Source organism: Harmonia axyridis, chromosome 3 (genome assembly GCF_914767665.1).
Source record: "Harmonia axyridis chromosome 3, icHarAxyr1.1, whole genome shotgun sequence".
Taxonomy (NCBI): Eukaryota; Metazoa; Arthropoda; class Insecta; order Coleoptera; family Coccinellidae; genus Harmonia; species Harmonia axyridis.
In genome coordinates, this window is record NC_059503.1 from 4968130 (window position 1) to 4993882 (window position 25753).

Sequence of the window (25753 nt, forward strand, 5' to 3'; positions counted from 1 at the left end):
CAAAGCGATAGCTTCAGGCGTTCTGGAGTTATGGCCGAAAAAAATGTTCTTCAACTGATGCACTGAAAAACTTCTTTCGGCCATAACTCCAGAACGCCTGAAGCTATTGCTTTGCGACCTTTTGGGTTTTTCATAAATATTTGATAGGATTTCTGTTTCTGTCAGAACTTAAAGACACAATTTGGTTTTTCGCAGTGCATCAGTTGATGAATATCTTCTTTCGGCCATAACTTCAGAACGCCTGAAACTATCGCTTTGCGACCTGCAGGTTTTTTTATGCAAATTTCTTGCAATTTCTGTTTCTGTTAAGAAAATCCTATCATTACATTTGAAATTTCGAAGTAAAATGAACAAAACAATAAACTTCTGATAGCGCCGCCTATCGAAGGCAGCAAAAACAAATTTATCATGAGTATAATTTTTCCTCAATCAACAAAATATTATCTTTCAGACGAGATCTAATTTGCTCAAAAATATTGAGCCAAACTGAAGTTACAGGCATTTCCATCTGTCAGATATCTCCCTTTCATCTACCCTTATTTGATGTCGTAAAATCAAAAGTGACAATTCAACAAGATAGAGAATTTTACAAGGATTAGAGTGATGATATTTTTTCTTCAACTTCATATGGAACAGAGCGCTTACCTCGCTTATTTGCCCACCCTGTACATATAATTTGCTAGGGATTGTTTAACTAGGAAATATATCAAAATACTGTTACACCAATGCCCTATTGTATGATCAGATGCAAACAATAACGAATGAGATATACTCATTTGGAAAAATAAAGCACGAAATTCAAAATAAATTTTTCCTTGCTTCTTATAAACTCATCACAAATGAGTCTTCAACATTTGACAATACCTTTCAACTCAGATAATAAAAAAAATAGTAATGAAAGAGTGAATATAACTAAACGCAAATATATCAAAAACTGTAGAGAAAATTTTTTGGAAAGCTCTTGCATCAATCTGAAAGCTAAGCCTTAGTTGATAGACCATTCTCAGTGAATATCCAATGAATACCATTCATCTCTTCCGATCGAATTCCGCCTACACCAAAAATCCCTCACAATATTCTGGGTGCTCCCACAATGGAACCGATTCTCCTCCGGGATCCCAAGCTGTCACCGGTATTGCAACCCTTCCATTCCGAAAATCCTCCCACCCTTTCTCCGAATACCGGAAGGAAACCCGTGTCCCCCTCAATGTTCTGTCCACAATATAGTCATCCCTCCTATCTATATGCCGTCCTACGTGTCCAAGGGAGAGAATAATGACTGCAATATTTCCTGCGTCTTGTCGTCCTGCCAAGCCAATATTTGAGTTAGGACAAAAGTGCCCTGTAACGGTCAACCAATTCCGTGTTTCGTTTTATAAGTTGGCGGCACTGTTTCCTTCCGGTCGGATGGGGTTTTCAAGGGGTGAAAGTTGCTTGAGGTAAGATGGGGGTTATTTTCGGATGGAAGAGAGAGTGATGATGCTGTTATCATCAGAAGGGCTTCTGCAGTACATATCATAATTCTGCTGAGTGACTTTGCAGTTGCTTGACATATTTGTAATGGGAAAATTTAAAATACGTTTACAAAAGGTGACAAGCTAGCTTCGAAGGGTAGGTTTTCGACCCTTATTATCCAGAGGAAAACTTGCTGAAAAAAGACGACAAGTAAATAGATTGCATGACCAAGTTCTTTCAAATTACCAAATATGAAGTAGATCATCTTTTAGGTCTGCTAAATATTTTGAACCAAGAAAAATTAACGAAAAGAAAACGGAAACTTCCCACTTAGCCCTGAATCTATCAGTAGTTTCACACCTGAATATTCTATTCCTACCCTAAACCTAGCTATCTTACCTCTACTAATTTCTATCTTTCCAACTCTCCTCATGCTATCGTAATCTCTCACACTTATTTCTTTTTCTCTTAGTTATAGAGTTCTAGTCCTAGTTATAGTTACATACAACAATTATGCTTTGTTTACACACAGCAAGTTCTTCTTGAGTAGTTCGTATATAACCCAAAATCTCTAGTTGACTTTTGCAATATAGTTAGAAACCGCCTGTTGAATTCCAAAATCTAACAGTTTCTTAGTGAGATTCCAACAAAGATGCATTAAATTGGGTTCCAAAATAGGTACAATATAAAAGACTCTAAAATGATAAGAAATCCTTATCGACTCTTCTTGTCTGAAAACTTTAACATACCCTTGATGTTATACAGGTCAAACTCAGGTGACACAAAATTGTCTTTCGAAGAGCTTATCGAGGTCTCCAAAATTCCAGACAACGATTACTTGAATATTTCTAGGTCCTAAATCCCCTCAGATTAGCAATGATGCTACAATAATGTTCTGCTTCATTCACTAAAGGAATAATGAAAAAAATTATAAGAATATGGAAAGGACAATCGGCAAAAAATTTCTATACAAAGCATAATATTGAAAGCCCTCGAACTCCGACGCAAACTTTGGAGAAAAAACTGTTGAACATTTAAGGATCGAGATTGTTGGTAGTCAGTTCATAAAGAGAATAAAATTTTATTTCTAACTTGACAGGGTTGAAGGATCCTGTATGGTACTACTTTGTTGGGTGATGAAAAACGAGATTTTAAAAGAAGAGAGTACTGAATACTCTAAGGCCGCCATGGCTATGGTTCCAGCACCATTTCCTTTCCATCCAATTTTCCATTATCAATTAGCGCATTCTACAGCTGTATGTCCTCGATTACTTCACGAATTACATCTTCAATGTATTAGTTAAACAGTTTTATAATCATTCTTCTTTATATCTAGAGAAGAATCATTCTTGCTTGAGGGTCTTAGATAAGAGCTGCCAATCCCGATCGCAATCTGTTTTTTAAAATTCAAAATACTCCTCGCCCAAAGCATGTACAAACATCGAACACCATACAACTTTCCAAACTCCAAAAACGTCGACCTTGTTCCGAAACAAATCACATCATAAATAAAACGTTCAAGAGTGTTCATCCACACAAACTGATCCCCACTCCCGGCAACAACCATTACTCATATTTTATCCTAAACATACCTCCCAACTTTATCTGATCTCCCAAACCGCGCCATCGAACTTGCAACCAGCCGGAACTGTCGATGTTCTATTTGCTAGACGCTGTTTTGCTTCGAAACATTTAGTCATAAGTTCCGCTGGAAGCTTGTTATTTCGGGATTACTGGAATGGAGCATGTAAATACTGATGAATAATCGATGAGCAGTTCCTGGATAGGAATGGAATTAAATCTAATTTGATTTGCAGATTTTTTCGTTAAGGGAATTCGCTCCTCGATATGCTCGGGGATTTACCGGGATTAGATCGGGTTTGATTTTTTCGCTACACTAGTCGATTAGACAAAATGGAAATGAAGGAACTTGTCGTTTATAATAATTCGAAAATGGATTCGGGACTTCCGTGTCCATGTGTTGAAGTTCAAATTCCAGGGTCAGGACCATTGAAATCCGGTGTCCAATTTGGACTGAGCCGACGTTTCGTCTATATATTTAGACTTTATTAGGGCAAATTGAAAATGGTTCGTTTGATTAGAAAGAATTTTGTAAATAATCATTTTGTTGAATGGATATAATCTAATAGTCCGGGAGCCAGGTGCAAATTTGGTTGATTCCAACTCTCTTCCACTCTCTGATTCAGTATCAGAGTCGCTGTCAGAGCTGTCATTGAAAATATATTTTTTTTTTTCATGTTTGAGGCACCAGTTGACTTATAATCCACCATGCTATAGCCAGCTGATTGTATTTTTTTGTCTAGATATTGGGTTAGCTACAATTTGACAAATTTTCAGTTGGGAGGAAATGACTGAATGTATTTTTTTTCTTCGTGTTTGGGGCGCTGCCGCCGCTCTCCCCCCCAGCAGAGTCGCAGCTGACGTTCACGAGGCTTTTTATTACTATAACCTGATGCATTCTACTTATTACCGTTTGAGAGGAACATACATACATATAATAACATACAAAACAAAATATAATAACATACAAAAAAATATAACGAAAAGAAATGGAGATAATAGCTTACTAACCTGAAATAAATCAAGAACAATGTTATATCTTCGGGATCTCTTAATTTACACTTCTAACAGCTGACCAAATATAACATGAGGTAGTTATAGGTTAGAATCTTAGACATAGAACATAGAAGTTACGAAGTTGTTTTCCCTAAAAATAACAGTTTTATTTTCACATATTTATCAATGTCAGAATAAACTGTTTCACCAAGAGAAATGAAGAAAATTCAAAGAATTATAGGGATTTTCAATAAGAGGTTCCATTTTGATATTAAAAAAAAAATGTGTATTTTGAGTATAATCAAATCATTTTCATGAAATATTTCAATTCGCACATTTACAAATTCACAAATTCCATCTTTAAGGTCTCGAATCAATTATGTAGCATTGGTATAGGCCTTATCTATCAATGGTGATCACCCTTTCGTTGGAAATAAACATTTTCCATAGCGATATCTTCCAATTCCGGACATAAAAAATCATAAATCATAGCTCGGTAGTGTAATCCATTCACCGTAATAATTTCATCAGTTCAATTTTCGAATAAATGAGGTCCAATCATACAACCAGCCCAAAACCTGCACCAAACAGTTCAGGGTTTAAATTCTTCACATCACTAACTTGTCCCAACAGCTCGAATCTTTTCACCAGTTTCACTATTGCCAACCGAGAAAATGCTTCATGACGAACCAAAATTGCTGTAGTTTTGGTAATTATGATTGCAGAATTTTTATCAATTTCATTGTGAATTTTAAAATTTTAGAACGTATCGTTCCATTTTTAGTAATGGGTAGATTTTAACTGTCAAAAACTAAAAGATCACAGCTTGAAGAATGACAGTTGCCCAAATTGCGGTTCATTCTTATTGCCTCTTATTGAAAAACCTGAAGAGTAGCAAGAAGCAACAACAATAGAACATCAATAAACGAAAGAGAAAAACATAACACTCTCACAGATGAAAGCGACAACTTACCTCAACGTCAATCAAATATTACGTAGCCAATACTCCGGAACAAAAAACCCAGCCACTTCATACATCAATCCATGCACATCAAGGGCATATATACAACCAATCCAGATTCTCGATAAAACGGGCCATAGGGAATCACAGAGTCGCATATGCAATCCTCTTTATCCCATAATAAGGCCATCAATAATGAACGCTCCATTAACTAAAAGCTCCAGTTGCCGGTTTGTGTCTTTGATCTTTTTGTTTACACAAATACGTCGTTGCAAGATTGAGCAGGAACTGAATTATTGAAACGTAGCATCTCGGACCACTTTGTATTTACGTGAGTGTTTTCATTTCACGGTGTAATTCTCTTGCGCTTGTAGCATTGGTGGAAGTTTGTTTGAGATCTGGAATTCCACTGGATTGAAGTCTAAGGCGAATATTCTCTATATTCAAACCATGGAAGATATATCAATTCAAAGTTTTCAAGACAGACTTTTCTTCTTCCAGTTTCCCAGTTACTTACATTATCTATAAATGGAACAATCTAGTTCATCAAAACCTATTATAGATTGAGTAAATTGTTTCACTTTTGGTTAAATTTGTCTGATAGTTCTCAATTCGTCATTATAAATGATGCTTTATCGCTCGTTTATACGGCTGAATTGGGAGTGCCTCAGGGTTCTAATTTGAGACCACTCCTTTTCAGTTTTTGTATCAATGATATCTGCAAATGTTTTCTTCGCATAAACTTCGAACTTTACGCGGATGACATTACAGCCTACGAACTATATTTCAAAATTACTTGCAAAGGTGAATACAGTTACTCTACCAAAGTGAGCATATAGTAGAGTACATATTTCAGAAAAGGTATGTTAGGGAACTCTACTACTAATTATATCAATGTGAACTAGACTTCACAGGACTTATAAAGCAAATTCATCTCTCTGAATACAGTTACTCTACCAAAATCAGCATATAGTAGAGTACATATTTCAGAGAAAGTATGCTACGGAACTCTACTACTAATTATATCAATGTAAACTAGACTTCACAGGGCTTCTAAAGAGAATTCATCTCTCTGCATGAAGCCAATCCCAAAATCTGTTTCTGCGGCCGTAATGCTCCATTTAGAGAATATTGAATTTAGGTTTTACGTTACCGTAGCAACCCATGTATTTCTTTGTCGATTTTTCCTGCCCGGAAGGTATACTAGTGAAAATTTGCCGACATAACGAGACCTCCTCAAATTATATAACGTTGGCAAATTCCACGTAAAAGGATCTAATTTGCGATTGTATTTTCGTTTTATCATTTTCGAACATAAGCCTGGAATCGTTCCTGAGAAAAAAAATTATCCCCTTCAAGTTCACATTTTTTTTTTAGGATTGTATAGGTACCGGAAGTTAATTGGGGAAATACGGCCGTTCTGTATAGAGGGATCTTCTTTGTGAGAGGAATTCTCTGACGTGGGTGAAAAATATCCTCGAGGTATCTAGTTAAGAAAAATTTGCTTCGAGTCGCACAATTGATGGAAAAATCAAATTGAGACTGAGAAGTTTATCTGTTGGTGACGTTATTCAGTAAAGGGTACAAACATATTCAATCATAGTCTGAGTTTATTTGGTGATATCGCTATGTACAGTTCGACTCTTAAGTTCAATTCACTATCTCCCAAACTGTATGAACATATCCCTAGAATTATGTTTAAATTTTTGAATTCTGGTGAGGAATTATTGTAGACATAAGCGAACGTGTATGGAGTCGAACTAGAGGTTCCTCAGGGTTCTATGTTGGGGCCTCTCCTTTTAGTTTAGTTCAATAATTCCCCTCACAAGAATTAAGTTGAAATAATGTTGACTGCCTCTGCTGGAGCCTTCAAAATGCACGTTTTGTAACTATCTGATTTGGAGTAAGCAATTGTAATGAGAAATGGTTTAAACGTTTGGTAAAATGTATTAACTTCGAGGAAGAGTATTTCAAATGACATTTATAGTTTGTTTTCCTAACCATTCCCAAGATCGAAAATGCAAATCTCTTGATTAACTAAAGGGTTAGAGCTATAGAACTTTAAATTGCAATAAAACAACGATGGATTATTCGATTGACATGAATTTTATTTATCCGCAAGATAATCTTGTGGCATTACATTTTGAATATCACATCTGGCATATGACTGCCACGGCTGGCTTGGATGTAGTCCAATCTGGACGTCCAATTTTCGATGACTTTTTCCAACATTTGTGGCCGTATATCGCCAATAACACGGCGAATGTTGTCTTCCAAATGGTCAAGGGTTTGTGGCTTATCCGCATAGAACAATGACTCCACATAGCCCCACAGAAAGTAGTCTAGCGGTGTTAAATCACAAGATCTTGGAGGCCAATTCACAGGTCCAAAACGTGAAATTAAGCGGTCACCAAACGTGTCTTTCAATAAATCGATTGTGGTACGAGCTGTGTGACATGTTTTGCCGTCTTGTTGGAACCACAGCTCCTGGACATAATGGTTGTTCAATTCAGGAATGAAAAAGTTAGTAATCATGGCTCTATACAGATCATCATTGACTGTAACGTTCTGGCCATCATCGTTTTTGAAGAAGTACGGGCCAATGATTTCACCAGCCCATAAAGCGCACCAAACAGACAGTTTTTCTGGATGTAACGATGTTTAAAAATACACTTGAGGATCAGCTTCACTCCAAATGCGGCAGTTTCGTTTGTTGACGTAGCCGTTCAACCAGAAGTGCGCTTCATCGCTAAACAAAATAAAATGGACGTAGTGCGCGATACGTATTCCGCACAGAACCATTATTTTCGAAATAAAATTGCACTATTTGCAAGCGTTGTTCAGGCGTGAGTCTATTCATAATGAGTTGCCAAACCAAACTGAGAATAAATCACTTAACAGCTGTTAAATCGGTTGCCATCTTGAACAGTAATGCCAACTTAAAGTTATATACCTCGAAAAAATACACCCGTTATTTTAAAAAACTTGGAACAATTCCTCTTTCATCGCGCTCTATCCATCTCAATCAACCTCCTCCCTAACTTTTTCGTCCTACCCTTCCTCTTCTCATTTCCTAGGCCAACTCCGATCCTCAGCATTCAAATAGATCCCATTGCCGGCAGATCAAAAAGGCCATATCCCGACTTTTAATTGCCTCCAGGTATTCATCTCGGCCAACTCAATTCTGGAGATATCGGAGGCCCTCATTAGAATATAAATATACCCGATTTTACAGCCGCCTATCGGTCCACATAATGAACCAGCGATTTTCAAATCAATCGGTGGAATATAGAGCCGAAAATTTAACGGTGCTTGGTTCTCTCCGAAGTCGAGGTCGGGTCTCGAACAATCCAGAATTAACATATTGGCCTGTGTGGGCCTGGCGAGGAAGTTATATAAAATTTTAATATAAATGGCATTCTGCACCGTGAAATATGGGGGGGAATACGGGCGTTAGCGGCATACTAAAATACAGGGGCGGGCGCAATTTGTATCGATTATGTAAATTGTATTTCTTAGGTAAATATTGGCCCGGCCGATGCTAATAGAAAGTTTATAGATTCAGCATTATATATCGCTTTGGGCAGATTGGATGGAGATCTCACTTTTCGGTAGGTTGTTTCGAGATGGGAGACCTCGGTTAATCGTTCTTTTTTGCTTCTGGGCATACTGAATGTTTGGAAGAAGCTTTGTGACAACTTTTGGAATTAAAAATTTTCTGCTCACTCAACGTTGTCCACAATTCTTTTAATTCTGAGCTGCAGCAGATGACATGGGTCCAGCTAATACTCAGTCAAACGCAAAAGATTAATTTATTTGTTCCTCTTACTACTGCAGTAGGTTAGATCATTTCAAAAAATTTTTTTTAAACGTTGACACGGTGTAATATATGAAGTATCTGGATCTTAGCAAGAACATACTACACCTCCTCACTGAATTCCTCACAGGGCATTGTCATCTGAGGAATCATAGGAATGGTCTAGTAGAAAATGACGAGTGTAGATTCTGTGGGGAAGAGGAAGAATCTCCAGATCACCTGGTGATGGAATGCTTCGCCATCACTAGCCAACGCGAAATCTGCTTCTACAAGAAACTTGTAGAAGTGATGAAGTAGCCTCCTTGATACTGAAGTTCACTAGAACTCTGGATTTGGAAGGCGAGCTGTAGATCACGTTATAGCAATATTAGCTCTGATGAGGCACAATGGACCATTCGTCTCAGTTTTTGTGTTGGTTTATAAATCAATTCTATATTAAGTCTCTCAACAAGTTATCGCCCTTTTTCTATTTTATCGTCACTTATGGTACGGATGGCGAATATGCCATTGGAACTTATTTCAGGAAGCCTATGTCCTTGTGGTTGACGTCTTGGTTCTATCGTTCGTTCGATGTCTCGCAATTTAGTACTGAAACCTTTCTATGGATTAGGCAAAAGTACCTACAGAAACAAAAGTTTCAGTAGAAGAAAAAACCGAAAGACACTCTAGTGAAATCTTCCTGAGTTGTATAATTCCAAACAGTCTCTTCGAAACTGCAAGATCTAAGATCTTAGCAAAAATATGCCGCACCTCCTCAAAGGTTTCCCGCCTCTATAGAATGAGTCAGCAGAAAATCACTAGTGAAGATTCTGGTGATGAAATGCTTCGTCATGCTAACCAACGGAAAAAAGCTTTGAACAACAGCCCTATAGAAGCGAGGAAGTAACCTCCTTGAGGCTATCATAGATACTGGAGGTAATTAAAACTACGGAACAACAAGGCAAGCTGTAGACTAAGACAACTAAAGGCGATGTCAGCTCTGATGGAAGGCACAATAGGCCATAAGGTTGCAGTACAATGAAATCCCTCTTACATCTAAATCTCAACACATTCAGAAGAACGAAAAAGCCGAAAGAAAAACACTCTGGTGGAATCTTCCTGGGTAGGATCATTCCAATAAGGTTCGTCGAAACTTTAATACTCCGAGATCTTAGAAGTATCTGGATATCTAGATATGCCTCCACACTGGATTCTTTACAAGGCGTTATCGCCTCAAGAAGCACCTCATGGGGATAAGTCTAGCAGAAAACGATGAATGCAAATTCTGTGGGGAAAAGAAAGAAACTCTGGATAACCTGGTGACGGAATGCCTCGCCATCGCAATATATGCTTTGGGCGAGAAATTTTCATACTGGATTCCATTAGAACTCTGAAACTGAAGATCTATATTCATTAGATAAAAAGGTTTGTCTCAAGAAATTCAATTTCCTGCTGGACGTATTTTGGCTCGAATAAACGTCGAGCTCTTTCTACAAGTGTCTTGATCACTCCTCGTTTTTGTTGTGGATGGTGGATAGAATTCCGTGTGAGTTGGGTTTTTGTAGATCCTGTATCTTAGTTCGCATTCTCAGTTTCTTGCTACTAAGTCTTCCAAAAACGAGCGCGATAATTATGATGAAGAAGATCCTAGTTGACGTTGAAATCTTACTTCCACTGCCTCAAAGGTTTCCCGCCTCTATAGAATGAGTCAGCAGAAAACCACTAGTGAAGATTCTGGTGATGAAATGCCTCGTCATGCTAACCAACGGAAAAAAGCTTTGAACAAGAGCCTTATAGAAGCGAGTAAGTAACCTCCTTGAGGCTATACTAGATACTGGAGTTGATTAAAACTACGGAACTACAAGGCAAGCTGTAGATTAAGAAGACTAAAGGCGAGGTCAGCTCTGATGGAAGGCCATGTTGTCCTTAAACGATGGTAACGAACTGATTATTAACTGTCACACTGATTTCACACACTCCATTGTCCACAACACCCAAAAATTGTAACCTTAAACTCCGTAAATTGTATTGACGTAGACAGAACACACTGTCCCATCCGTGATATCCTATCCGGACAACCAGCGTCCCTTTGTCGATTTAAAAAATGGGCGTATCAACGCCATAAATTCCCGCCACGTCATATGGTCATTGAATTTCAACGGTAACGTTGCCCATAAATCCCAGCCCTCCTGATTGCCGGCTTAATTCCGTCGTTTGTATGATAAAAACCGGGCAAGTCACAATCCGAATCCATTATCCTAGGGTATTTTCTAATGGGCGTCGTTATCCTCTCGTGCGAACCTCCTAACGAAACGTTTTTACGTGGTTTTTACGCGAAAAGGCCTTCGCGGTCTTCGTTCGTTTTTTTTCCTCCTTTTTCGTTCCCTTATTTATATTTTCGGTGGGCGTCGGTTTCGGTTTTTTGGGATTCGGCCTCTGAAAAACTAACGTTTCTCGTCTAGGGGCTTTACGGATCGGCCGAATTTATGCGTGCAGTGTTGTTGCATTAATCTTTCCGTTGTGACTGACGCGACCCAACCTTCTACTCACATTTTTTTTTATTCGGATTATTTTATATGAGGAAAACGTGAGGTCTTGGAGGAGACGTTATAGTGGGATTTAGATGAATGCATAAATGAATAATTGAGTTGTTCTTCCAAATATACAAGTGACGAAATATTCAGTTATGATTTCCGAGGTTTTTGAATGATATATAGATACAAAAAAGGTTCGATCCATTTGAAATCAAACAAAAATGAAATGGTGGTAAAATAAATAGCTTCAGGTACCATGTTTTCGTATACTGATAGAATCTAGAGCTTCTAGTTAACCTAAACAATTATAACGGGTACTTTTTCATCTGCATGAGAAGTTTCGATGGTTTATGGCTTGGCAGTTGAGAATGTCAAACTGTGTTGACATTTCTGTTCAGTATTCTTCCTCCTTTCTCAGTTATCCATCATCCACTTCCGAATGCTTGCCATCATTATTATTTGAACTGGGGTCGTTGTGGCTCGGTAAGCCCTACGAGAACTGTGACCATGTGGATCTTTTATTCTCTACCCCTACTCATTCATGTAAACCCATGTCCAGTGGGTTATCCTGTTATTCAACTCCCATTGCTAGACCGCTGCCTTATATTGATATTTTCTTAGCCCATAGAAATGCTCAGATACAGCAGGTGTTAACCTTGATGCACTTTTTGCAAGTTCATCGGCTTTGTCGTTTCCTTCAACACCACAGTGCCCTGGTTCCTTTAGTAGAGTCATTTTATCGCCTCTGTCTAGTTGCTTCATGGTGTTACGGCACTCCCAGGTCCCAGCCTGTCCCATATTCTTCCACATCTCTGGCTGACTCAGCCAGTTTCTACTTGCCATATCTAAAATATCGTCCACCCATCTCCATTGCAATGTTCTAAGTGTTCATCCTGTCTGGCTTAGTGACTAGGCCTTCTTTACTTTTTCACCGTTATTTCCTCCATGACATCCCTGATTTTGGTTCTCTTCCTGATTTCCGTATTTCTGATTTTGTCATTCAATGATAAGCTGAGCATGGCGCGTCCCATTGCCTTTCGTGTTAACCTTAGTTTATTGTAGTTGAGTAAGGTTTAGCGATCCATCATGAATCGTGATCTGGCATGGGAACACTTCCAAATTGTAAATATTTACCTTGAAAAATCAATTCATTCGCATAGTTCATAGTGCACTCAGTCCTTTTTATAGTCAGCTTAATCGGCCTAGTGAGGAAGCAATTCGTGCAGTTATCGATCGTTTTCGCATTAATTTTAGTCGAAATATATATGCCACAAACCATATTAAAAAAATATAAAGATCTAGAAGATTAAAATAATAGAAAAATAACTCGAACAATATTTCTGCCTTGTATTATAATTGAGACATCTCAAGGTCTCAAAAAAACAACCATTACAGAAGATATCAACAATGAGAATTAAAATAAAGGTCATCATACACTATCCGTCTTCTATCATATCATATACAACATAATATAATGACAATGATCTTCTCGATATCTGTACCATAACTTGCATGCCATAACCTCCAAAACCGAAATAACCTTAACACGAAAATTATTTTACAGGTAAATCGACGGGGATCGTGACGAACACCAGGATAACGCACGCCACACCGGCAGCCCTCTACGGCCATTCCCCCTCTCGGTACTGGGAGGACGATTCCAAGGTGCCCCCCGCGTCCCGCAAGTCCTGCAAGGACCTGGCCCGCCAACTCATCGAAAACGACCCAGGTCGTAACATAAACGTGAGTATCTTTTGCAGGGTTCCGGACCCATTGTTCAATCTGTGCAAGTTCGAGAGATTGTGTGCGGTTTTATTCGCACTTGTACGTCTCCTTTAGCACGCCGTTCTCGACGGGAGACTGGATACGTAGTTATAGGAGTTACTTGTGTGCAGTTTCGAGTGGTGTGTCTGAAGTGGAGATTTGGATAACCGGGTGATCGATCAGGATGTGGTGGGATGAGTGTTGTTGTTTCTGTTTCTTTTTGTGTTGAGTTTTGTAAGGGAAGTGATTTTTACTTGGATTGTGGATGTTTATTTTTTCTTTGTGTTTGGTTACTTGCGTGTTTGATATTATTAACTTATCAAAAAACAGTCATTTAAGATACCAAACCTGAATACTAATGAAGAGACAGAAATCCAACAGAAAGGTTAAATATTAAATGACTTTCGTAACGATTATCATCAATGGTGAACTCATAGTTACTTCACGTTGAACTGCTCTAATGCACAACACTAATTCGAAAGAATTGGGTTTTGTACTGATGTGGGAGAGTTTTCCAAACGAAATTCCATATGGTTTCTTCCTTCTTATTATATGTTGAATCAACGTCTACAGAATACAGTAACTGCATTCGGGTTCAGTCTGAAAGGATTTAACATCAAGCTTCTGCAGCAGTTTCTGTGATTTATTGGTGAATACTTTTGGTGATATAGCCTTTATTTCGAGTATCATTCTGCTCCTTAGAATTACATCATTTACAATTACATCATCAATTTTCCTTTTTTGTCCCTATTTGTCTATTTTCTTTGAGTTCATGGCCTCGTTTTGTTACTCATTCAATTTCTTTCAGACTAGATAGAAGAGTCTGTATACAGTAGAGATTCAAGGACGGTTCAATTACACTGCATCTATTGTGCTCCCATCAGAGCTGTTCTTATTATTAGTCTCCGTAGTCTACAGCTTGCCCTCCTGTTCCAGAGTTCCAATGAACTTCAGTATCTGGGATGACTTCAAGGGGGTTACATCCTCCCTTCTACAAGTCTACAAGTCTTCTACAAAGTATTATTAGCATGTCTAGCGGTATCAAGGCATTCCGTCACCTGGTGATTCGGGGTTTCTTCCTCCCATCCACAGAATCTGCACTCGTCGTTTTCTGCTAAACTCATTCTCTTGAGGTTCTTCCTGAGACGTCTATGCCCTGTCAGGAATCCTGTGATGAGATGTAGCATATTCTTGCTGAGATCCAGATACGTCTTAGATCTCACAGTGCTCATAAAAGTTCTAGGAAATTATTTGAAATGGTTCAACCCAAAAAGATGGAACTAATTCACAAACCAACACCAACATTGAGCCAAATCTTAAGAATGATCTCACTAATAGACATAACGTGTTATTTTCTTCTTCTTCTTCTTCCCCTTTTTTTAGGCTCACAGCCTATTTTTTCCAACTCAATCATGCGATTCGTTAGATGTTGAGATCCAGGAGTCTTTCCATCTTTTAGGTGGTCTACCTACGGGTCTCCTGGTTTCCGGGATCCCATCCCTTGCGATTCTCACTATTCCGTTGAGTGTTATTTTCGAAGGCAGAAATCATCTCAGATAACCTGAGTTACTCCGGGAGAATTAATATGGTAGCCATCAAAATATACAAACATTCGAATAACATCAATAAAAGAAAAGAAATACCAATAGTGCACACTGCAGGGTTACTACTAATAAATCTCAGAAAAACGAAATGAAAGTGCACGAGATTCATATCGGAGAAATTCAGCTTCAAGTTTCAATACATGAGCTAAAATCTCCTTACCGCGAGAGTAAGCGAAACTTCATGAAGAAAATCGACTAGACCACTGCCGAAAATCCAGGAATTTTCCAATATTGTAAAACAATGTACCCTTTCATTTAGTTGATATGGTCAATAACATATGTGGAAGACATTTCTAGACACACATCAAAAACGTTCTGCAAATTCTTTCACGTCAACTTATGCATCGTTAAAATCGTCCAATATATCCACGGCCTCCTAAGCTCAGACCATTTCATGTATTCCATCGAACAACAGATCGATGCAATCCGCCAAAATGAGCATCTCTCGGCATTTCTGTATACGGAATGCCCGCAAAACAATTATCCCATTGAAGATGGGACCTAATGGCACTTAGGCAATTGGAAATTCGAAACGGGATCACATGGTAGAGGATTCGTACTTGCAGAGTGGACATACTCAAAGCGGTTAATGAAATAACTTCAGAATAACGACCAATTCGAATAGTCGACCACTCTTCTTTATAAGCCTGATTCCGTTTGCAGATGGACAAAAGAAGTGGATCAACTTTGGCTCATTGACCTTAATTAGGATACTGTGTGCCTGCCTGAACACTGGAGGGTCAAGGGGTCACGTGTCACATGAAAGCTGCGAGACTCGATGTATTTATCGCTTCTGTTCCAGCTGGTAATCGATTCAATGATTCGTTTTGTCGGAGGGAGAAGAATTGTGTTTTTATTCTGTGGTGGTGCCGGAGGAACACCGAATATAGGTAATTTCATTCTGTCCTTTCATCAGACTGAGTAATTATGTAATCTTTTCTCAATGAAAAGGAAGAAGTAGAAATTAAATGACAACATGAAACTTTGAAATGAACTAGTGAATCATTCATAGTTGTTCTGTCGGAAATTCTCCTTTGGTCTATAGTCTATAGTTATTCAGGGTTTCTCAGTAACAGGTTTCATGTTGAATTGCTCGGTATCTGGGCAGTTGACACTTTTAAAGATTCCATTTTTAACATTTGACAAATGAAATCTGCCACATTACTACAAATGATAACGATTTAACAACAACCAACACGCAGTTTGTAGAACTAGAGCTCTTTGGGATTGTAGTAAAGCATCTTTTCGACCGACAATAGTTAAACTGATGGCGATTTGTATCCATTGTTGAATAATTTAACTTTAAAAACTGTAAGTAACGTGTGTTTTTTTTCGAGGTATATAACTTTAAGTTGGCATTACTGTTCAAGATGGCGACCGTTTTAGCAGCTGTCAAATGATTTACTCTCAGTTTGGTTTGGCAATTCATCATGAATAGACTCAAGCCTGAACAACGCTTGTAAATAGTGCAATTTCATTTCAAAAACAATGGTTCTGCGCGGAATACGTTTCCACACTACGTCTATTTTATTTTGTTTAGCGATGAAGCGCACTTCTAGTTGAATGGCTACGTCAACAAACAAATCTGCCGCATTTGGAGTGAAGCTAATCCTCAAGTGTATGTCGAAACACCGTTACATCCAGAAAAACTGACTGTTTGGTGCGCTTTATGGGCTGGTGGAATCATTGGTCCGTACTTCTTCAAAAACGATGATGGCCAGAACGTTACAGTTAATGGTGATCGGTATAGAGCCATGATTACTAACTTTTTCATTCCTGAATTGAACAACCATGATGTCCAGGAGCTGTGGTTCCAACAAGACGGCACAACATGTCACACAACTCGTGCCACAATCGATTTATTGAAAGACACGTTTGGTGACCGCCTAATTTCACGTTTTGGACCTGTGAATTGACCTCTAAGATCTTGTGATTTAACACCGCTAGACTACTTTCTGTGGGGCTATGTAAAGTCATTGGTCTATGCGGATAAGCCACAAACCCTTGACCATTTGGAAGACAGCATTCGCCGTGTTATGGCCGATATACGGCCACAAATGTTGGAAAAAGTCATCGAAAATTGGACGTCCAGATTGGACTACATCCGAGGCAGCCGTGGCGGTCATATGCCAGAAATCATATTCAAAATGTAATGCCACAAGATTATCTTACGGATAAATAAAATTCATGTCAATTGAATAATCCATCGTTGTTTTATTGCAATTTAAAGTTCTATAGCTCTAAAAAAAAACACCCTTTAGCTGGAACACAAAGTAAAATTGACCAAATGCAACAGCACCAAGAAACAAGGCTGTCAATGGTATCTCATATCAATTACTGTTTCCATCTTGAGTACTCACAATAGTGATAACTATCCAGGATATCGTTAAGTATGGTTCAAAAATGGAGAACAATCAGGGGTCTTAAGAATCAAAACTTAGCTTCAGAAAAACTTCTGCCTAGTGAACTTTCTGTATGGAATTACTTGGACTATAACATATCTAAAATTCAGCCAATTCGACAGCAGTCCACTTTCCCTAATAAAGTGCTCGGTACCCTTTCCCCAATTCGTATGAATTGATAGAGTCCTCTCAGACCACAGAGTCGATCTATTCGAATCTCAGGCCATTGTAGAACATCGAGCGCGGTTTCATAGTACCCATGGATTTAAATGGTAACCATGGATATAACCGCATGATATATCCCGTAATCGAAATGTTGAACGAATAGTTGTGTATAATGCGATAAACAGGAGTTCAACAATATTATCATCCTCATGCAATTGGATGCCTGTAGATGATTATGATGTAGAGGTTTAATTGCGATAAATTCCGGAACATCGAAAATAACCAATTTCCAGGTTCCAATTCCTAGTTCCCAGAAATCCTGTTTTATATAAAGGGTGGGGATGGTTTGATGCCAGTTTCAGAGGAACGTAACATGTCACATATGAGATTAATTTGCATTTAGGAATGCTACAGAATTTAATTATATGTTAATCATTTCCGCTACAGGAATAAAAAATATATAATATCCTATACAATTCACGAGCTGTTGGTGTTTTAGCAGTGTACTGAAGGTTTTTCATACAGATGAATGGACAGAATTTCTATCTACGAATAGCTGCTGAATCGCAACAAAATCGACCCATTTTTGAGGTGACTGGTGATGCAGAAAGAAGTCGCTTACGACAACGTTAAGTGAAAACGGTCGTGGTCAAAACGCGGTGAACTGGTGGAAACGGTGAAGAAGCTAGGATTGGTGGTCAGGAATGTTTTGATGTGTGTTTAGTGGGATTGGTAGGGAATTATCAACTATTACCAGCTCCCCTACTATACGATTAACTCGGAACTGTACAGTGCATCCCATTTTGGGTGAGACAGCCAGGTTTCTCGCTTGTGATTTAAGATAGAGTCTTGCGATTTTTACTTTCTGGTCCTACTTTTTCGTGAAACTCAAGTTGGTCTGATCAGATTTTGCATAACTGTTTCCGTTCAAGAGATACAGGGCGATTTTGGAAATTGATACTTTTCGGACCCCTCCTTTATCTCCGAAGTTATTAGAAATAATGCTGAGGTAAAAACTACGTCTGAATCAGAATTCTGCGTTGAATCCAGTGGCGTACTCAATTTTTTTTTTCGGGGTATGGTTTGGAAGATTCAACAGAAACCTATATTTTTTTAATGGAACACCCTGTATATCATTACTTCATTGATATCGTTATTTTTTTCTCTTCAAAATAATTTATTATACTATGTAGGTAGGATGTTCAGAAATGTTAAAAAAACACCAAAACATCAAATAATGATGATTTTTTGTTAATGGGTAATGGATTTTCCATATAAAAAAAGAATCAATAATAATTATAATAATTCATAGCGATGTCAGCTAGATGAGATTGGTTCTTCTCTCCAATGCCTACTTGATAAAACAATGCTCCCAAATGCATAGTACCATAATAATAACAAGGATGTTTGTATCATCAATGACCTACTACTTTTAAAAATCAAAAGTAATAATCCTCTTAATGAAACTTAGGAAATTCATGACCCATTAACAATAAATCATCATTATTTCATGTTTAAGTGTTTTTTTTAACATTTCTGAACATCCTACTTACATGGTATCATACATCATTCTGAAGAGAAAAAAATAACGAATTCAACGAAGTAATGATATACAGGGTGTTCCATTGAAAATATATAAGTTTGTGTTAAATCTTCAAAACCATACCCCGAAAAAAGAAATTGAGTACGCCACTGGATTCTACGCAGAATTCTGATTCAGACTTAGTTTTCAGCTCAGTATTATTTCTAATAACTTCGGAGATAAAGGAAGAGTCCGAAAAGTATCAATTTCCAAAATCACCCTGTATCTCTTGAACGGAAACAGTTATGCAAAATCTGATTAGACCAACTTGAGTTTCACGAAAAAGTAGGACAGGAACGTGAAAACCGCAAGGCTCTTTATTGAATAACAAGCGAGAAACCTGGCTGTCTCACTCAAAATGGGATGCACTGTACAGTCAACAATTTGACCTTCTGAAGGGAGCAAGCGGCTAGCTTTGGCCAAGAGGAGAGGAATTGTGTCCTAGCAGGACAACGCCAGGCCACACACATCGAAAATGACTCGTCAGAAGCTCCGAGAGATTAATTGGAAGGTTCTTATGCATCCACCTTATAGACCCAACTCGGCACCAAGTGTTTATTATCTGTTTCTGTCCAAACCGAACAATTTTGCAGTTGAAAAATTCGCTTCAACCGAAGCTTGTGAAAATCGGCTGCCTCAATTTGCCAATATGGCCCAAAAAAAAGTAATTTCAAAACCCAAATAGCCAAAATGAAGCTGACGGAATTCAAGGTCTACTCATTCCTCTAATGAGCTGATGGAAGAAGAAAAACTATTTCCGAATCCTCAAAGCAGGAACGTTATGGCGTGGAAATTTCTGCTGGAAATCTGGGTGTTTGCATTTTCCATAGAGAAGCGGGGGTAATTCCCATATTTTTCACTGATGAATGAGTCATAAGGTCAAATCTTTCCACGAGGTTTATTTTTCCCCGTCTGTGACGCATAAATAAGGAAGTTATTCAGTCAGTTGAACTTATTTATGATCTGGAAACATGGAGGGATAGGGAATGAAAATAAACAATTCATCATTTGGGAGAGTCGTAAAAATTCTTGGAACGGAATTCCTCGTTTAACCTTGGCCCAACTTTGATTCAACAATTTTTTTTATCACACTTTGTTGACAATTCAAAACATGTGTGAGGATGTATTTTTTGAATTCGCTGTTTACGTTGAACATATGCGCATTTTCTCGTTAATTCGTACAATTGAATTCAATTTTGAATTTTTGAAACTCGAGAAAGGTTGAAGGGATTCTTATGATCTACTACTAACTTTTTCATTCCTGAATTGAACAACCATGATGTCCAGGAGCTGTGGTTCCAACAAGACGGCGCAACAACAAAATGTAATGCTACAAGATTATTTTGCGGATAAATAAAATTCATATTAATCGAATAATCCATCGTTGTTTTATTGCAATTTAAAGTTCAATAGCTCTAAAAAAAAACACCCTTTATAAGAATAGGAATGAGACAAATTGAAATGCTTGTATTGGCAACATTGTTCATTATTTTTCGACATTTATTATGGCATTTGTGTTCAGTAGATCATGACACTTAATCAGGCACGCTACAACAACATTGAGAAATAGTTGAATTGTTCCATCCAGTGCTCATTTATGAATACCAAGAGAAAGCTAAGAAGAATTCTCGAACCAAATTATTCAGTTAGTCGACTCACTATTCGTCGTATTGAAGACCTAACCTAATTAACACAAATGACATTAGGAATGTCAAAAATAATTCACAGTGTTGCCATAATAACCATTTTAACTTGCAATCTTACCCCTTTGCATTATGAACCTAGGAACTAAAGTGGCACTCTTAATCTGGAGTTACCTTCCGCTGTAGAACAAAAAAAAGAGCTTTATAGTGCTTTTCTACTCGTTGAAGTTCCAAAATGTTAATTGTTAATGGTTAATTATTATTGTTGATGACATCAAAAAGTGATGTGGGTTGAAAGCGTTTCCTTGGTCTTTGAGAAAAATGCTAGTATGATGCAACAAACTAAGGTTGGAGGCTGCAGACATGCAAGATTGCTCTGCATGTAGGTAGGTTGATTATAAATATCGAAAATATTCGATGCAATGGTTTTTTCAAGGTTATTTTGATTATTGATCTAGCTAGAGCTTATCGATGACAATGAATCATAAATCTAGCAGTGGAAAATGTGAGAGACGAAGGAGTAATATGCTTTCAAGTTACAATTCCAACTACCAAGACCAAGTTGTGTAGAGAGATCTTCAACCTCTTGGCTGATTCTGTAGGTGATCTTTTAACAGTGAGAAGACATCTTATTCTTCAGCCTTTACTCATCCAGTGTCGGACATAGGCCACTTCCAGTTTTTTCCATGCTTCTTTGAGAAGACTGTCTGGAAATCTAATTCGGTTGCTGGGGGCTTCATTGAAACTTCAAGTGTAAAAAACGAACGATTATGACAAATTTAAGTGCTAGCAAAGATGATTTCCAAAGAGCGGATAATATTGCCTGTATTGACGAGATTTCTTGAGTTATCTCAAAAGAAGAAAAATGAGCTTTATACTATAATGAATAAAAAGTACTATTTTATACACCTTTACTACCTGTTATCTGCCAAAGTAACCACAACCCAATATCTATAGTCGCTGTGTAGGAGGCATGCACACAAAACCTTTCAGCTTTTATGAAATAACAAAAATTTGGCTTTCGCGAGCTCTTGCTCTATCAGACAAAATTAATCATTTCTGAATGTTGAGTTATGATGAGATTAATCGTTTCCTATCAGCATCATACCTGATAATAGCTAAATTATTCCGAACCCACTAAAAAACTTCACCATCTTTCAAACCATAGAGATTTCAACAAATAAAAATGACGAGACGAATGCTCGAATCTGGTCGGACGGCCAAAGTTTCAATTTTTGACATTCTTCACGCCAAGCATTCCAGCAGCTTTCATTACAGAATCATTAATCTCTTCCATCCAAAGGGAACTCTCCAGGAATTCGTTACAGGAAATCGTGTCAATTAGCTTCCGCCAGAACGAATCCCGGAGTGAAATTCTTCATCCCAAAAATATGCCCCCGATATCAATCCCTTAATCTTTCATAAATCCAGAGCCTTTTCGGTTCGAGGAACCCCTTGTCTCGATGGAATATCGATTCCGTCGTAGCTCGACCGATTCTCATTACGACAGAAATTAAATTTCGATGTCGATTTCAATATCGTCCTTTCTTCCACCGGGAGTTTCGCAACATTTGGTTATTGTGCAGAGAGCGAGGTGATCATTTTTTTTTATTGGAGTTTGAATGGGGTTCGAGGAGCTGAGATGCGATGAAAAATTATACCTGTGGTGGTTTCGATTAATTGTTCTCGATTCTGCCGAAGGTAGAGAAACATTTCTCTTTCATAATGAAAGAAAATAATGTTGGTCGTCGAGTTCGAAAATTTCGCTCGCAAAATTAATTTAATGTCTGTTCTGATCAATTTAAAGACTCTTCTGATCAACTTCGTTTTTATATTCTTTTCTCCGGTTGAAAGCAAAATTTTGCAAACATATAACAGGCCAATTGATAAGTCCGCGATCTACCATAGTAAAACACAATTTTTTTTTGGCAAAATTCGATTTTATTAGTTGACTTAAAGGGCGATAAAGCGATTTTAGCGATCTTCCAACTTTTCAATACCATTTTTGTAGTACGATTTGTCTTTCGCTTCAAAATAGGCCTCAGTTTCGGTGATAACTTCTTCATGGAAGCTAAATTTTTTCCAGCGAGCATACTTTTGAGGTCTGAGAGCAGGGAAAAGTCGCTGGGGGCCAGATCTGGCGAATAAGGTGGATGCAGAGGCAATTCGAATACCAATTCATGCAATTTTGCCATTGTTTTCATAGGTTTGTGACACGACGCATTGTCTTGATGAAACAGTCCCTTTTTTTCTTCAAATGGGACCGTTTTATAACGATTTCATCCTTCAAACGATCTAATAACGCTATATAATAATCGCTGTTGATGGTCTGGCCCTTTTGAAGGTGATCAATGGATATTACACCTTGCCCATCCCAGAATACTGATGCCATAACCTTGCCATCTGACTTTTGTTTTTTTACTCGCTGTGGATTCGGTTCATCGTGTGCAGTCCACTCAGCTGACTGTCGATTGCACTCCGGAGTGAAATGATATAGCCATGTTTCATCCATTGTCACATAACGACCAATAATTCCGGTTTATTGCACTTAAACAGCTACAAACAATGCTCAGAATCATTAACACGTTGTTGCTTTTGATCCATTGTGAGCTCGCGCGGCACCCATTTTGCACACAGCTTTCTCATGTACAAATATTCGTGAATGATAAATGATATGATGTATACGTTCGGATGATATCTTCACAATGTCTGATATCTCGATCAACTTCCCTTTACGGCTATCCAAAGTCATTTTGTGAACTTTTTTGAGTTTTTCTTCGGTGACAGTCTCTTTTGGGTGTCCACTGCGTTCGCCGTCTTCTGTGCTCATTTCACCACGTTTAAACATAGCATACTAATCAATGATAGTTGATTCTCCTGGTGCAGACCCCGGAAATTTTTCATCAAGTCAAGATTTTGCTTCAACTGTATATTTTCCCCCCAAAAATCAATATTTTATCAGCACACTAAATGCTTTTTTCCCTTCTTTTTTCAAATAACAAAAGTAGCTTCACTCACAACGCAATATCTCAAAAACTGATATCTTACTAAACTGCTGTCAAATTTTGACACATATCGTTTGAAAGTTGGTACTGATTAAAAATCATATGGATTTAATACTAGCACCGCCATCTGTGCATCAGACCGGGGACTTTTCAATTGGCCTAATAGAACGACACTCGGTATCTCTTCCTACATTCATTTCCGGAATTAATTGACTAATCATAAAAGGCCCATCGTGCTAAAAACGTACAGCTTGCTTTCAGGGTTCCATTACTGAAAAATCGAACGTTTCCTTTGACGAATTTCTCCTCCCGAATGTCTAATGGGAAATAAAAGCCTTCTGTACGAAATGAACCCCACGCTATCTGACTGAAAGAGCCCAGGCATACTTGTCATAAAAATGAAATATTGGAAAGAGTCATCGAGGTCAGTTTGAAAAAGCGTAGCTGGAAGACAAATATGTCAGATAAAAGCGCGGAGGTCAAACGACCCTCTCAGAAATTTGCATTCAGATGTGTTCGTGCAATCCGAGACTAATAACACAACCGATTCCATAAAGAACCACGAACAAGTGGAATCGGTTACTGTCCAAGGGCATTCTTTGTTATTCCGTTCAATTCCACTTTGTGATAGAGAATTTGTGACATGAACACCTGAAAAACAAAGGACTTTCTAGAACAGACTCCACTGAAGATTTAAATTTCAACGTAATTTCAGAAAAAAAGATTTTTTCTGAACTATGTTCGAAAACTGTTTATTTATTTATTTATTTCTACAACAGGAACCTCAACAGAAAATCCAATAACACAGGTTCACAATGATTACAATATAAAGGTTGTTTTTTTTAGAGCTATTGAACTTTAAATTGCAATAAAACAACGATGGATTATTTGATTGACATGAATTTTATTTATCCGCAAGATAACCTTGCGGCATTACATTTTAAATATGATTTCTGGCATATGACCGCCACGGCTGGCTCGGATGTAGTCAAATCTGGATGTCCAATTTTCGATGACTTTTTCCAACATTTGTGGCCGTATATCGGCAATAACACGGCGAATGTTGTCTTCCAAATGGTCAAGGGTTTGTGGCTTATCCGCATAGACCAATGACTTTACATAGCCCCACAGAAAGTAGTCTAGCGGTGTTAAATCAAATGATCTTGGAGGCCAGTTCACAGGTCCAAAACGTGAAATTAGGCGGTCACCAAACGTGTCTTTCAATAAATCGATTGTGGCACGAGATGTGTGACATGTTGCGCCGTCTTGTTGAAACCACAGCTCCTGGACATCATGGTTGTTCAATTCAGGAATGAAAAAGTTAGTAATCATGGCTCTATACCGATCACCATTGACTATAACGTTCTGGCCATCATCGTTTTTGAAGAAGTACGGACCAATGATTCCACCAGTTTTTCTGGATGTAACGGTGTTTCGACATACACTTGAGGATAAGCTTCACTCCAAATGCGGCAGTTTTGTTTGTTGACGTAGCCATTCAACCAGAAGTGCGCTTCATCGCGAAACAAAATAAAATGGACGTAGTGCACGATACGTATTCCGCACAGAACCATTATTTTCTAAATAAAATTGCACTATTTGCAAGCGTTGTTCAGGCGTGAGTCTATTCATGATGAATTGCCAAACCAAACTGAGAATAAATCACTTGACAACTGTTAAATCTGTCACCATCTTGAACAGTAATGCCAACTTAAAGTTATATACCTCGAAAAAAAACATCCGTTACTATTTACTGTCCTATAAAATTCAAATCAATCTTAAAACCCTTTGATAAGATGAAGTCTTCAGTTTTTCCGAATGTAAATGATTCTACACTCAAAAAATCATCCTCAATTGCCCCGTCCTATCCAAAATCCGACGTCGAAGGACCAGTCAACTTATTGAATCAAACCTTTCATTTCAGGTCCTGCTAGGCGGCGGCCGACGTCACTGGCTGCCAAAAGTGGCGCACGACCCCGAGCAGACAAAGGAGGAGGGACGGCGCCTCGACGGACGTAATCTCATCGACGACTGGGTCAGAGATAAGAAGAAGCGCGGCCTGAAGTCGGAGTACGTGTGGAACAAAGGCCAACTGGATAAAATTAACCCCAATCAAATCGACTACTTGCTGGGTGAGCACAGAGACTCCTCTTTATTAGCGCGGGCCCGCGTCGGGAAGAACAAGAATCGCCCTTTTCTATGGTTCGATTCAGCCGTCTCGGATCCGCTTGTTTTCGCCCCCCCGACCTGAAGCCGTTCAAATGA

At 38.3% G+C, this 25753-nt stretch overlaps 1 protein-coding gene across 1 annotated transcript in view; it reads left to right on the plus strand.

Annotated features, from left to right (window-relative positions):
• The window catches only part of LOC123674918 (alkaline phosphatase-like), a 171438-nt gene that overhangs the window by 91439 nt on the left and 54246 nt on the right, over positions 1–25753 (plus strand). Inside the window, exons 5-6 of the mRNA XM_045610082.1 lie at positions 12888–13066; positions 25413–25620. Coding sequence (XP_045466038.1) covers positions 12888–13066; positions 25413–25620 — 387 coding nt within the window. The remainder of the gene's footprint in view (positions 1–12887; positions 13067–25412; positions 25621–25753) is intronic.